The sequence below is a fragment of the Desmodus rotundus genome, chromosome X (assembly GCF_022682495.2).
Source record: "Desmodus rotundus isolate HL8 chromosome X, HLdesRot8A.1, whole genome shotgun sequence".
In the NCBI taxonomy this organism is placed as follows: Eukaryota; Metazoa; Chordata; class Mammalia; order Chiroptera; family Phyllostomidae; genus Desmodus; species Desmodus rotundus.
In genome coordinates this window covers 73,092,227-73,106,369 of record NC_071400.1, presented here as the reverse complement: position 1 = coordinate 73,106,369, position 14,143 = coordinate 73,092,227, and the positions used below count along the sequence as shown (strand labels likewise).

The following is a 14,143-nucleotide window of genomic DNA, read 5'->3' as shown; positions in this document are numbered from 1 at the left end:
TGTAATGTTCCTGACCATCCTCTATAGCAGAGACATTATAGCAAAAGGTTGTACTGTTGGCTTTTTGGTACTTGTCTGGTGATTGGTGATTCTTAGTAAAATATACTTGTTATGGAGACTCTAAGACAAAGTCACATATTTGCAAACCCTCAAGGGAAGAGAAATACAAATGGTGTTTTTTAATATAAATAAAGAGTGACAAAGGTGATATCCATTTGTTTCTAACAGATTATGTGGTCATGGATTACTTTTTGGTGAGAACAGGGATTTTTGGAACCCTGGGTGACTTGGGGTGTGGAGGGAAGGGGCTGATAAAAGGATCCTAGATGGTTGGGCTTCCACTGGGACCAGAGAAAGCACCACCAACGATGCTTGCCACATTCTTGTTTGAGGTGGGGAGCAGGTCAGGTATCTGTGGAGGCAAAGAGATTTGGACACTTGCCTCTCAGCCTCCAGGAAGAGTTGATGAACTATGATGAATTGAGGCAGAAATCAATCACTGCTGCAACTTATTTTCTTCTTTGTGAGGAAATTGAAGACAGCTAAGTGGTTCATTATAGTCTTCTAACCTGAATCCTGAAAGAGGACTTTCCTATGAACTCTTTAACAATAGCTTATCCATTTAATTGGCATTTGATTATTATTAAAATAATTTTTTCTCTCAAAGCTGTATCTTTTGTTTGACAGTTCCTTGTTATTTGTAGAGAAAACAGCACTTAGTCTCTCAAAGCAGATGTTCTGCCAAACTTGTTTTAATATTTTAATGTTATTTTAATATTAATATTTTCATGATGAGGTAATTATAATTAGCTCATTTATAGTACCTCTTTTAGTGCACTAATAAACATCTTTTTATATCTTTAAAACTCTTAGGCCTCGATGGGTGGTTCCAGTTTTGCCAAAAGGGGAATTAGAAGTGCTTTTGGAAGCTGCTATTGATCTTAGTAAAAAAGGTAAGTTTCGATGTTAGGCTTTCCATAGTGTGTGCTACTATGTATCCTTTCACTTTATCTCTGAACACTTACTTTATTTTCCTCTCTTATGAACATTTAATATATGTTTCTAGACTAGAACATCTAACAAAGATTTCTTGCCATGGCTTATCATGTATACCTAGAGCAAGGATTCATGTCCTTTGGACAGCCTTTAAGGGTGTGAACTTTCTGAAGTTACACCTGAAATCAGTAAGCCAATAATCAATAAGTAAAAAGGAATCTCTTCTTTTTATTTTTGTTGTCCAGAAGTAAAAGCTTATGGTTGGAACTAGTCATTTTTTAAAATTACTAGTCTACTTTAGGTACACTTGACATCTCTTTAGCAAAAGGAAGAGTGTTGTAGCATTCTCTCTTCATTTTTCAGGAATTGAATATTAAAATAAATGGCAGTAACATTTCAGTTTCTAAAATAGGGTAGCCATGGATATGTTCTAACTATCTGAAGGCATTATCACAATTGATAATTGTAAAAGTTAATATTTTTAGTATCTTGCCTAAATAATCTAATAACCTATGAAAATGCATTATCAGGTTACAGTTATTTTCTATTGCTCAAACCTCTTGTTCATTTACACATTTATTCAGCAAATTTTGGAAGACTTCTGTCCTTGACATGGTCTAGGTCCTGACTATACAATAATACGTAAAATATTATTGACATGCACTGGACATGTATCTCCTCTACCCCTATATTTCTTATCTGGGCCTGTGAGGGTTATTTTAGGGGAAGTTCATCTTTTTTTAAAGTACTGTGCTGGGTTTAAATGTCATATCTTATATAATTAAAACCTGAAAGCTAGTCTGTACTTGTTAGCTGTCAATGAAAAGTTTACAATTATTTATTACCCTTTATTGTATAATGGGACATTATAAGACAACCAAAGAAATGTTTTGTTTACATTAATTTTTTTCCCCCTTTTCTTAGGCCTTGATGTTAAAAGTGAAGCCTGTCAGCGATTTTTTCGAGATGGGCTAACAATATCATTCACTAAAATCCTTACAGATGAAGCAGTGAGTGGCTGGAAGTTTGAAATTCATGTGAGTCTTGCATTTGACTTTTTAAAAATCTGATTTACATAATGATACTTGTGTTTTCTCTCGTTCATACCCACATATATGTGTATTTGGTTATATATTTGATCTATTGGTTGAATAAAAAGGTCTGAAAGTGCGAAACTTCTAAAATACTTTTTGTAAATTATAATTTCTGTTGAAGGAAGAATGATCATTTATAATGAGTGTGAGATTTAGAGTTAGGAAACTTAGGCAAGTCACCACATTTTATTAAAAATATGATGCTATTATTTGTGAGATGCACCACTCATTTCACGTACCACCACTAAGGAAGAAAACACCCAAGATGGGTAATCTATATCTGGGACACAAATGGTTAATGGCAGAGAAATAAACCTACCATACACAGACAGCAAAGAAACCTACATGCCTCAACCTTGGCATGTGGTAGAGGTAAGAACGGAAATTTTAAACCACAAGCCAGTATTCAAACATATTTGTGGTCTGAATTCAAATTGTAGTTGTAATACAAAAGAATTTCTCAAATGGAGAATTTAAAATGTTCTCAGTTGGTGGTGTTACCAAGTGACTGGCAGAAGCAAACCACAAATCTTCTACATACACCTTCAGTCTAGGAAAATGTACTGTAAGTATAGGAATTGAAACTTTAAAAGTGGTGTCAAAATATTGCATTGAGGCTTAGCAAATCTCCTTCATCTTGGATAATTGACATGTTTAGATTTTAGAAATGCTGCCTCTCATATATAAATTTCAAAGTGAAAACAGTGATAATTTGCATCTTGTCTGGACACAGAGCATTGCCTTCTTTATTTTGTAAGCCATGTCAAATGGCTTTTGAAAGTAGGTACTGTGTAAATGTCTTTTGATATGTCAGTTTGATTCCAGTATTAGTGAAACATCCAAATGATCAATATTAAAAAATGGAAGGATTAATAAAATATTAAGATGGGAAAATACTTCTGTTTGGAATTGCATTGTTTGCTTTTATAAACTACCTTTCCTCCTTATATATAACAGAGGTGTATTATCAATAATACTCATCGCCTGGTGGAGCTATGTGTGGCCAAGTTGTCCCAAGACTGGTTTCCACTTCTAGAACTTCTCTCCATGGCCTTAAATCCTCATTGCAAATTCCATATCTACAATGGTACACGTCCGTGTGAATCCGTTTCCTCAAGTGTTCAGTTGCCTGAAGATGAGCTCTTCGCTCGTTCTCCAGACCCTCGCTCACCAAAAGTGTGTTGGTTTGTTATTTTCAGAATTAAGTAATTACAGTTGTTTTGCTATGTCACAGCACTTTAATCTAAACCTATCAACATGGGGAAGAATAATTTCATACTGCTCTTAAAGGGACTCTGCATTGTTTTGGTTTTGAGTATACTTTTTCAGCTTTATTGAGGTATAATCAATAAAATAGTTTTAGGCTATAAATTTTATACCTGTGAAATACGTCATTGGTATTTTGGGGCTATAAATTTTTTTAAGTTTTCACTGTGTAGTTAGTCCCCATTATCTTCTGCCCAGCCTCTTGGGAAATAGTGACAATTTGTGTTAGTATATAAGAGTAGGAGATTACTTCTTCAACCAAGGCCACAATCATTTCCAACATTATGACTTCAAGATCAAGTATATCCTATAAGTGTCTAATGTGTCGTAGAAGTAAAATCACAGAAATTATAAATGAAAGCAAAATAGTAAAACATAAATTATCAATGAAATATATACTATACATAAATGGAATGATGTAAAAATTCTCCACTGTAAATTTTTATACCATCCTAAACAGCATACACTTTAAAATATATCTTAATTGTAACTTACATAATTACAAATACTATATATAATTAACAATATAGTTTATAATTTTAGAATTTAAGGAGACATTTTTAATATTGTGGGTCTTAGAAAAAGGAAAACCCATCCAGGAAAATTTCAGTGTATGCATATAATGGTTGGCTTATTTTGTTAGACGTAGGAATTATAAAAATATGTTGAATTTAGAGCTGAGGTTGCTGATACTTCCTAAGTCTCATATTGTTGCTACTTCAGATTTATTTTTGAGGAAATCAAATTAATATCAAATAATCGCAATTTCTAAAATATACTTGTATTTCTTTAGTTTACTTTTTTTTCTGTATAGGTCAATGATAATCTGTAAGAGACTCAGGGAACAACTTGATTTAAGTTGATTTCTGATTGAAGATAATTTTATCTTTCTTTGAAGCTTAGCTCTTGAGTATTAATAATTACTGAGTATTCCTAATTGCATAAACATACACTGCAGATGAAAACATGGGAAGATTATATCAGCCTAATTTTAGTTACAGGAGAGGTAAAAATACATTTCATAAATACATGCTTTCTTAGAATTGCTGGATGCCAAAAAGGACCTGTTGAATTAATTAATTTTGAATTAGCTTTTTAGGACCGAATAAAGAGGTAGGAAAATAATGAATTTATAGAAATATGGTACTTGATTTATTAAAAGATTAATTGATTTAGATTCTCATAAATCATATCAAAACTACCTCAAGACATCATATTGTCTCTTTAAAGCAGCTACCTCTTATTTAGCCATGTCTTTTTGTTTTTCAGTAGTTGCAGAAATTATTTTTGCTTAAGGCTTAGTAGAGAAACTGCCTCTTGTTTTTCCCTCAGTGGCTTCTAAAATGTGGCCTTTTAGAAGGCAGGTCATGTGTACATAAATTTTTAGATACATTTGATCCTTAAATCTATTTAACATTTTAATTCCTGTTAAGTTTTTATTGGTAAGCATACCTTAACTACACAAATTGTCGCCTATCCTCGTTGCATTGTATTTTGAATTACTGCTATTCCTTTAGGGAAGCGGTTGAAAGACAATTCATACTGTTGCATTGTGGTACTTCTAAGATGAGAACTGGCTGCTTTTACATGAGTCAGCAAAAGCAACAACTTGCATGTTCCAGTTAAAAGCAGCAGATATAATATAAGGGACTAGTTAACTATAACAGAAAATGAATTAAAATATCTTAGTTACTGAATATCCTTTTACTTTTTTTTGAAAGGATCTTTTATCCTCTTAGGATTTTAAAAATAATATTTTCCAGTAATTAAAGGTATTTTCATGTGATGAGATCTCTGAAATAAAAATATGGCTTCTAATTCCTGTTCACCGGCTATATTGGTATGAACAAACATCTATGCCTTAGTGATCTAATCTGTCCATCTGCTTAATACTTGTGTCTCTCAGACAGGGTTATTGTAAACATAATGCAATATTTTGTTCTGTTTTTCTTTTTTAAAGATCGTTTTACATAATATTCTTTCAATGAATTTCCTGTTTCTAGTATGTTTCGGTCAAGAAATTACTTCGTACAGTACTTCCCCCCCCCCCATAAAAACAGGAAGTTAACTTTCTTTATTAACTGTATTGCAGGGTTGGCTAGTGGATCTTCTCAACAAATTCGGCACTTTAAATGGGTTCCAGATTTTGCATGATCGTTTTATTAGTGGATCAGCATTAAATGTTCAAATAATTGCAGCTCTTATTAAGTAAGTTAAGTTTTAAAATGAATATTCAGTGAATTATAAAAATTGCTAGATAAAAATTGAGTTTCTTCAAGTATGATTTCTTTAACTGATAACTTGGATTTTTTAAAAAAAAAATTTGAAGATTTTATGTGATTTTAGAGAAAGGGGAGGGGGGGAGAAAGAAAGGAAAACATTGATGTGTGAGAGATATATTGATCAGTTTCCTCTCTCTGGCCCAGGACCCAGGCATGTGCCTGGCTGGGTATAAAACCAGCAACCTTTTGGTTCGTGGGCCAGCAGTCAATCCACTGAGCCATACTAGCCAGGGCCTGATAACTTGAATTATTAAAGTTGATATAGATTAGTCTGAGTTCAGTCCTAGTTGATTGTAAGAAATCAAGTATATCAAGAGTAATACTTACCTTTTCTTATTTCAGACCATTTGGGCAAAGCTATGAGTTTCTCACTCTTCATACGGTGAAAAAGTACTTTCTTCCAATAATAGAAATGGTTCCACAGTTTTTAGAAAACTTAACTGATGAAGAACTGAAAAAAGAAGCAAAGAATGAAGCCAAAAATGATGCCCTTTCAATGATTATTAAATCTTTGAAGAATTTAGCATCAAGGGTTCCAGGACAAGAAGAAACTGTAAAAAATTTAGAAATATTTAGGTTAAAAATGATACTTAGGTAAGATATTTACCTCTTGAAATAACTATTTATTGGATGCTTAGAATCATATTTTAACACTGACTTTATTTTATAGATTATTGCAAATTTCATCTTTCAATGGAAAGATGAATGCACTGAATGAAGTTAATAAGGTGATATCTAGTGTGTCATACTACACTCATCGGCATGGTAACCCTGAGGAAGAAGAGTGGCTCACAGCTGAACGAATGGCAGTAAGTCTTTTGATTTTCCTTTCATGAATCTACCTAAGGCAAAAATTAGAATAGCTCTACTTAAAGTTAGTAATAGCATTTCAAAGCAGCCATGAAATTGTGGAAATCCATGGTGTTTGGATTGATTTATGACTCTTAATCCTGAGAACTTTTGGTAACAACAGTTTATTAATTATTTGGTTATCTTAGCACATCTGTGGTAATTATTAGCTTGTGGGTGGGGTTGGTTGAAATGGAGTAAATAAAGATGATCTTGGGAATAAATTGGGCAATATTTGGTACTGAATGAATGAAGTAGCCTAATGTTCTTTTGACCAATTCCAGTTAAAGATTTTAAAATAGGAAATATAATTGCTGGAATAAGAAATACATGAATTAATGTTTTATCATAATTAATTTATCAATTAATGTTTTATCACTATATCATTTTGACATTGAAAGTTTAGGAAACTTTATTTGTATATACTACATTTTCTTACTATTGATAAATTAACACTTACTAAAAAATTTTATTCAATTTATTTAAACTTTAAAAATCAAAAAAGATGGCAAACAGTCAGTTCACCCATTTCTCTCACCCACCCACCCCCCCCCCCCCATTTCTTGCAACCAGCAGTATGTTCTCTATGGGCTTGTGTTTCTGTTTTTGTTTGGTGTTTTTCTTTTTTCTTTTTGTTTTTGTTGTTGTTGTTGTTTTTTGGGGTTTTTTGTTTTGACTTACTGCACTTAACATAATGCCCCCATGGTACATCCATGTTGTGTCAAATGGCAAGATTTCATTCTTTTATATGGCTAAATAATATTTCGAATAACATTTCAGTGTGTATGTGTATGTGTGTATACCACAGTTTCTTTATCTATTCATCCGTCATTGAGCACTTAGGTTGTTCCCATATCATGGCTATTATAAATAATGTTGCAATGAACATGAGTGTACATATCTTTATGTGATACTGATTTCACTTGTTTTGGATGTATGCCCAGCAGTGGGATTACTGGATCGTATAGTAGTTCTATTTTTAATAAACCTCCATACTGGTTGCACAAATTTACATTCCCACTAACAGTGTGATTTTCTTCGTATCTTTGCCAACATTTGTTATTTATTGCCTTTTTGATAATAGCCATTTTAACAGGTGTGAGGTAATAGCTTATTGTGGTTTTGATTTGTATTTCCCTGATGACTAATGATGTTGAGCATCTTTTCATGTACCTGTTGGCCATCTTTATGTTGTCTTTGGGAAAATGTCTATTCCAATCTTCTGCCATTTTTAAATTGTATTATATTTTGCTGTTGAATTGTATGAGTTCTTTTTTGGTATGAGTTCTTCACATATTTTGGATATTGGCTCCTTATCAGATACACGATTTGTGGTTACTTTCTCCCATTCAGTAGGTTGTATTTTAATTTTGTTGATGGTTTCTTTTTCTATATAGAAGCTTTTTAGTTTGATGTAGTCTTGCTTGTTTATTTTTGCTCTTGTTATACTGTAGTTTTAAAATGAAGTGTGCCACTTTAAAAAGATTGGTTGTATAACTTTAGTGCATACTGTCTGACAGTATTGGTAAGACCTGTTTAAGAACTGTCCTTGTTGTCAAGGTCACCTCAGTTTAATTGGGGAAAATGATTAGAATCTGATAAAAGGTATGTAGAGGATGCCTAAACATTGGCCCTGTGTTAGGTATTTAGATGGTAGACGAAAGGTTTTGTTTATGCTAGCCTGTCCACCTTGTGGAAGTCAAGCATGGAGCTACTTAAGAGTGTGGTTCAAGGTATGGTTCTGGTCCTGAACTGTTGTCAGTCCTAAATGAGTATAAGAAATGACATTAAATGTTAAACTTCTGTAGCAATTTGATAATTGCCACATTTTTATAGTATTTTACAAAAATGTGTGCCTGCAACAGATCAGAATTAGACATGGACCTTTACCAGCTTAGAAGTGTACTTCTCCAGCACATTTTGGGGCTAAATACTTTTCATTCTTATTAAGTGGACTACTGTAAAATCATATAGTGTTGGCTGTTACTTTTTGAATCACGAGTTGGAGTTTTCTCCTATTGGTACAGACAGTAAATAAATGCCCATGAAGAAACGTAGCATAGTGTTACAGGAACACAAACATGGGAAGCATGCATCTTTGATTCAGATTTCAGTTTCAACACTTCCAAACCTGTTTACTTTTCTGTAATAGGATAATATATTCCTCATTAGGATTATTTGGCAGACTGAAGAGCTAATGGATAGGGGGATAATACTATAATTTGTTGGTAAATAAAAGCAAAACATAAAAAGGATATCTTTTCACCCAAATGAAAACTGGCATAAGGAATCCAAAGATCCTAAAATGAGTTCTGTACCCACCCTACTTAAGCTATGGTGATTGCTATACTTAAATAACATTTTTCTGAGTAAGTGTTGGAGTACAGTCTTTTTAATGATTTCACTATTTCTAATACATGGAAGCATTTCTTTGTGACAAATGAAATTCCATGAAATTATTTTTCATAATTTTGCATTAGAACAACACAAAAGCATATTACAGCAGTGTATGTTTTGTGGTTTTTAATTCCTACTAATGTTTAAAGGTGTGAATGATACTTCATATATTTTTTAAAATCTTCTATGTTTTAATTCCTGCTTTGAAACAAGTTTCTGAATTATATTTAGGAATGGATACAGCAGAACAATATCTTATCCATAGTCTTGCGAGATAGTCTTCATCAACCTCAGTATGTAGAAAAGCTAGAGAAGATCCTTCGTTTTGTCATCAAAGAAAAAGCTCTGACCTTACAAGATCTTGATAATATCTGGGCAGCACAGGTAAGGAATTTAAAATAATGGCTATTTGGTTTTTAAAAGAAAGGAAGATGCTTAAAAAAAAAAAAAAAAGACCAAGGAAATATACTAGGTGTTATGAAATGAAATGAAGGCTTATATCATAGGAAATTAGTATGTTTAAATGCTTGTTGTTTACAGAAATCCTGTCAGGAATCTTTTTGAAATAACCAATAATATTTATAAGAAAAATATTACATTATCTACTAGATTTGTTTGTTAATTTCTAGGTGATTTGAAATAAGAGGCAAACAGTAAAATACTAAAGAATGGCTACTGAAAGAGTACAAGACATCAACACTTGGTTTCTTCATAAACTTAACATAAAGGGAAAAACTCTTGTCAGGAGAGTTAAATCACTAGATTATTTATAAAAATCTATAATTGCCCTGACCAACATGGCTCGGTTGGGTGTTGACCTACAGAACAAAAGGTGGCCATTTCGATTTCCAGTCAGGGCACATGTGGGTTTGGTCCCTACATAGGGTGCATAGGGAGGGCAACCAATGTTTCTCTCCCTTTCTTCCCCTTGCACTAAAAATAAATTAATAGTCCTAACTGGTGTGGCCTAAGTGGGTTGGGTGTTGTCCCACAAAGCGAAAGGTTTCTGGTTCATTTCCCTGTCAGGCCACATTCCTGGGTTGCTGTCAGATCCCTGGTTGGGGGCCTGCGAAAAGCAACCAATGGATGTGTCTCTCATACATCCATGTTTCTCTCCCTCTTCCTCCCTTCCCCTCTCTCTAAAAATAAATAAAATCTTTCTTAAAACCTATAATTGAAGGATTTATAGTTTTTCAGAAAGAAGACAAGTAACCTTTTTGGTTTCAGAGATGGAAACCAATTCCTTTGATTATCTTAATGACAAGTTTCTACTCACAGAATACTTGGGAAATATTATGGAAGTCTAGATTACAATGCTTTGTTTTTTGAGTCTATAGAAACCAAGAAAACATTCAGTTTTGCCTGTATGTGATTAAGGTTCCAGTTTTGAAACAGTACCACTGATGTGTCTTGTTTTTCTCCTACTTGCAATGTTAAAATCGGTACATTAAATTCAATAATGAAAGCTTCAGATGAATTCCCTGTGATGGCCTGAGGGGAAGGGAGGGTCAAGGGCTGCGTGGAGGTGGGCAAAGGGGGAATAAATGGGAACAACTGTAATATTGTAAACAATAAAATAAAGTTAAAAAGAAAGAAATTGAGTTTTTCAGGTTTTATATGGCAGTTCCAAAGCATTTAAAATATTACAGGTTTTTTTTGTTGGCGTTTACACAGATGAAGATGAGAATGGTTTATTAATTAATGTTGTCAGCAGGCAGTATACACAACTTAACCTGCTGTTGAAATTCTAGTATACTGATTTTTAATTAATTTATTTATTTATTTATTTATTTATTTATTTATTTATTTATTTATTTATTTATTTTTGGTTCTTCAATAGGCTGGAAAGCATGAAGCCATTGTGAAGAACGTACATGACCTACTGGCAAAGTTGGCATGGGATTTTTCTCCTGAACAACTTGATCATCTTTTTGATTGTTTTAAGGTAATATTTAACATAGTGAAGTAGTACCATTTTATATTTAATAATTTAATTTATTAGGTCTGTGAGTTGTTTTTAACCAATAAATGCTTAAATAGGAATCATAAACAATTTCTGGTGTGTAGGAATCTGCCATTGTTTTCTTTTCCAGTGAGAACTTGATGATCCTTTTTTTATAATAAGAGTACTCATAAATAAGGAATCTTCTCCCCCCTCCCCTTGAAAATAACAAACACCTCAGATTGTTAATTTGGATTCCCTTCCCCTAGCAGTTACTGTTTTTATTACAGGTTCAAGTGAACCTACTGAACTGCAGGGAAGGATGATTGTGATAAAAAGAAAGAGCTGACTGCAAGGGATTACAAATACCTTGGCATTCTAGGATTTATACATAGGCAGATTGGAAATTAAGTCGCAGCCTTAATGGAAATGTCATTTCTAGGATAATCCAGGAGCCCCTATAGTTGTATCTGCCAATCATGTACGTTTAAAAGCCATATTGTGTTCTGGTGGTCTCTCTTCAGTTGCTAGTATTGAGTTTGTAAAAGTCAAATGATTGCTGAATTTGTGGATCAAGAACACAACACCTTATGGCAGTGAACATAAAGGGGTGTTCTTTTAACAACTGACATTAGATCCAGAAGGTATCATGTTAAAAATAACAATTATTCTGACTGCTGGGAGAACATAAGTTGGTACAACAAGGTGGGAAAATAGTTTGGTATGTTTGGAAAAGTGTAAGATTATCATGACTCATCAGTTTGACTTCTGAATATATGCTGTAGAGAAACTCATGGATATATGTACCAGGATACACAGTCAACATATGTAAGAGGATTATTTGTAATAGCGAAAAATTGCTGTATAGAATGGATAGATAAATTGTGGGATTTTCATAGAATGAAATACTTTATGATGATGACAGTGAGCAAATTTGAGCAACTCATCCACACAAATGAGCCTAAAGAGGTTAAGGAAAGAAACAAAAGTCACAAGATTTCATATACCTTGATTGCATTAACATGAACTTGAGCAATAGGCCAGCTGGCTTCTGGAGTGCTACTTACTACCATATGTAATTTTTGACTCAGGTAATAGTTACATAGGTGTTTACATTATGTTCTGTAATAATAGTATGTACTTGTACCTTTCTTGATGTGTATTTTAGAATAGTGGAAAAATAATAATACCAGTTACTGGCTTCCACCCTAGAACAATTAAATCTGAATTGCTAGATGGGGGCCTAGGAGAGTATATTTTAATCAGTATTCCCAGATGAATCTTCAGCACATTAAAGTTGTAAATCACTGCCTTATGAAAAAATTTAGTTTGAGGGGAACAAAGTATTGAGTGAATCTTTTATGCATCTTTAATACTTTTTATATCTACAGAAGTAAAAGTTACATACTTTTTTCATCTATTGAAGTAGACAAAAGGCAGCTGAGGAGATAAAATCAGTTTTCATGGGTACTCTAAAGTTAATTGCCACTCATTTTTAATCTGGAGATGACTTCTGAATTTTGGTAGTGCATGACAGATGACTGCCATTATGGGAGAAGAAAAAGAGGTTGATTGTGATTATATTTCCTGGACCTTCCTCTTCTGAGGATAGTCTAAATACAAAATTGTCTAAATCCTTTATCTATTATCCATTATCCATAAAAGTCCATTATCTATTCTTCTCTTCCCCCTCCCCCGCTTTGGCTTAACATGTTTATTGGGTGCTTGTTATTTGGTAACAGGCATGATTTTTTTGGAGCGTTGGTAACTAGCAATTCTTATGAAATGTGTGTTGAAAGTTACTACTAAAAATGATTCAAAGGAAGCATAAAGCCCAGGTTACTTTGCTATTCTTTGTAATCTACAGCCAAACGATTTTAGATTTGTTAGACTTTACGTACTTGCTTACAGTAGTTTTTGATTGTTTGATTTCTAAGTAAGCTTTTGTTCTTCAAAGTGTTTATACCAATTTATAGTTCCATCCAGGGTTTCACATCCTTTCCCGCACTTCTTTTTGTCAGCTAGATTTTTGACAGTCGGCTTGTTGTGAAATGTTTCTTTGTTTTTGGTATTGGTCATTAAATCCTTGATCACTAATGAAGTTGAATGCCTTTTCATAATGTTTCTGTTCTCCTTTATTTTATTTATTGATTGATTTTACGGAGAGAGGAAGGGAGAAGAGGGAGAGAGAGACATCAATTTGTTGTTCCACTTATTTATGCATTCATTGATTGATTGTTGTATGTGCCCTGACTGGGGATCAAACCTGCAACCTTGGCATATTGGGGATGACGCTTTAAACCAATTGAGCTACCCGACCAGTCAGTGCCTCTTATTTGTGTGTGTGTGATGTCTATTTAAGTCTTCTGCCAAATTTTTCTTACTGGGTTTTTGTATTTTTCTTACTGATTGGTAGAAGTTCTTAACATATTCTGAATGCTGGTCCTTATCAGTTTAGGTGTCCAAATAATTTCTTTACTCTCACGTTACAGTGGCTTTGTATGGACAGATATTAACTAATTTCATATGCAATTATTTTAGGATATATCCTTCAGAGGTGAGTACAGGAAGAAAATACTCATATCATTACCATAGTAAAAACTAATAATTTCCTGATGACAATGTTAAAACTTGAAATTTTCTCAGGTTGTACTTTATTTTTGAAGTTTGAACCAGGATCCATACTTTGTAATTGGTTGCATGTTTTTTATGTCTCTTGGAATCTATAGTTTCCCCCTTCATCTTTTTTTTTCCTGATAAGTTGTCTTTCAAGGCATTCCGTATTCATCACATTATAAATATCTGTGTAATAATTTCATTGAAAGGCTCTTTTGTAATTTAACCTTCTTTTGCCATTAGTTTGAGTTATTTTCCAATAAAGTTATTAGTAACTTTATACATAGTTTTCTCATTGTTTAGCAGTGTTCCTGGCCTCTACCCACCAGCAGCTCCCCACTTGTCCCTTCATTGTATAAACTAGGCATTTTTTTAATGACATTTTAGTAATTTTTTTCCATTTTAGAGTAATTAAATGCATACTTTTATCTTAATTAAAATAGCATTGTATCATTTCTGTGTTTAGTTAGGACTTATTTTTCTTGGTTAATAAGACTTTGTCACAGATATTTGTTTTCACATTTGTAATGCACACTGCTCTAAATAGGCATTTTTCATTTTGAAAACCTTTATATTTCGAGTCTGTCATCTTTTAATAAAATTTTAAAGTCACAATGAACACACTGAATGTAAGACAGTGGTTTTCAACAGGGTCAATTCTTCCTTCCAAAGATACTTGGCAATACCTGGAGACATTTTTG

General features: G+C 33.1%; 1 protein-coding gene across 10 annotated transcripts in view; it reads left to right on the top strand.

The window, feature by feature from the left end:
- USP9X (ubiquitin specific peptidase 9 X-linked) overlaps positions 1–14,143 on the top strand; it is a 408,004-nt gene that overhangs the window by 324,985 nt on the left and 68,876 nt on the right. For all 10 annotated transcript variants that reach the window (XM_053917035.1, XM_053917034.1, XM_053917036.1 and 7 more), the window contains 8 exons: positions 874–953; positions 1,921–2,033; positions 3,048–3,266; positions 5,449–5,564; positions 5,981–6,232; positions 6,309–6,447; positions 9,116–9,268; positions 10,725–10,829. In XM_053917035.1, coding sequence (XP_053773010.1) covers positions 874–953; positions 1,921–2,033; positions 3,048–3,266; positions 5,449–5,564; positions 5,981–6,232; positions 6,309–6,447; positions 9,116–9,268; positions 10,725–10,829 — 1,177 coding nt within the window. The remainder of the gene's footprint in view (positions 1–873; positions 954–1,920; positions 2,034–3,047; positions 3,267–5,448; positions 5,565–5,980; positions 6,233–6,308; positions 6,448–9,115; positions 9,269–10,724; positions 10,830–14,143) is intronic.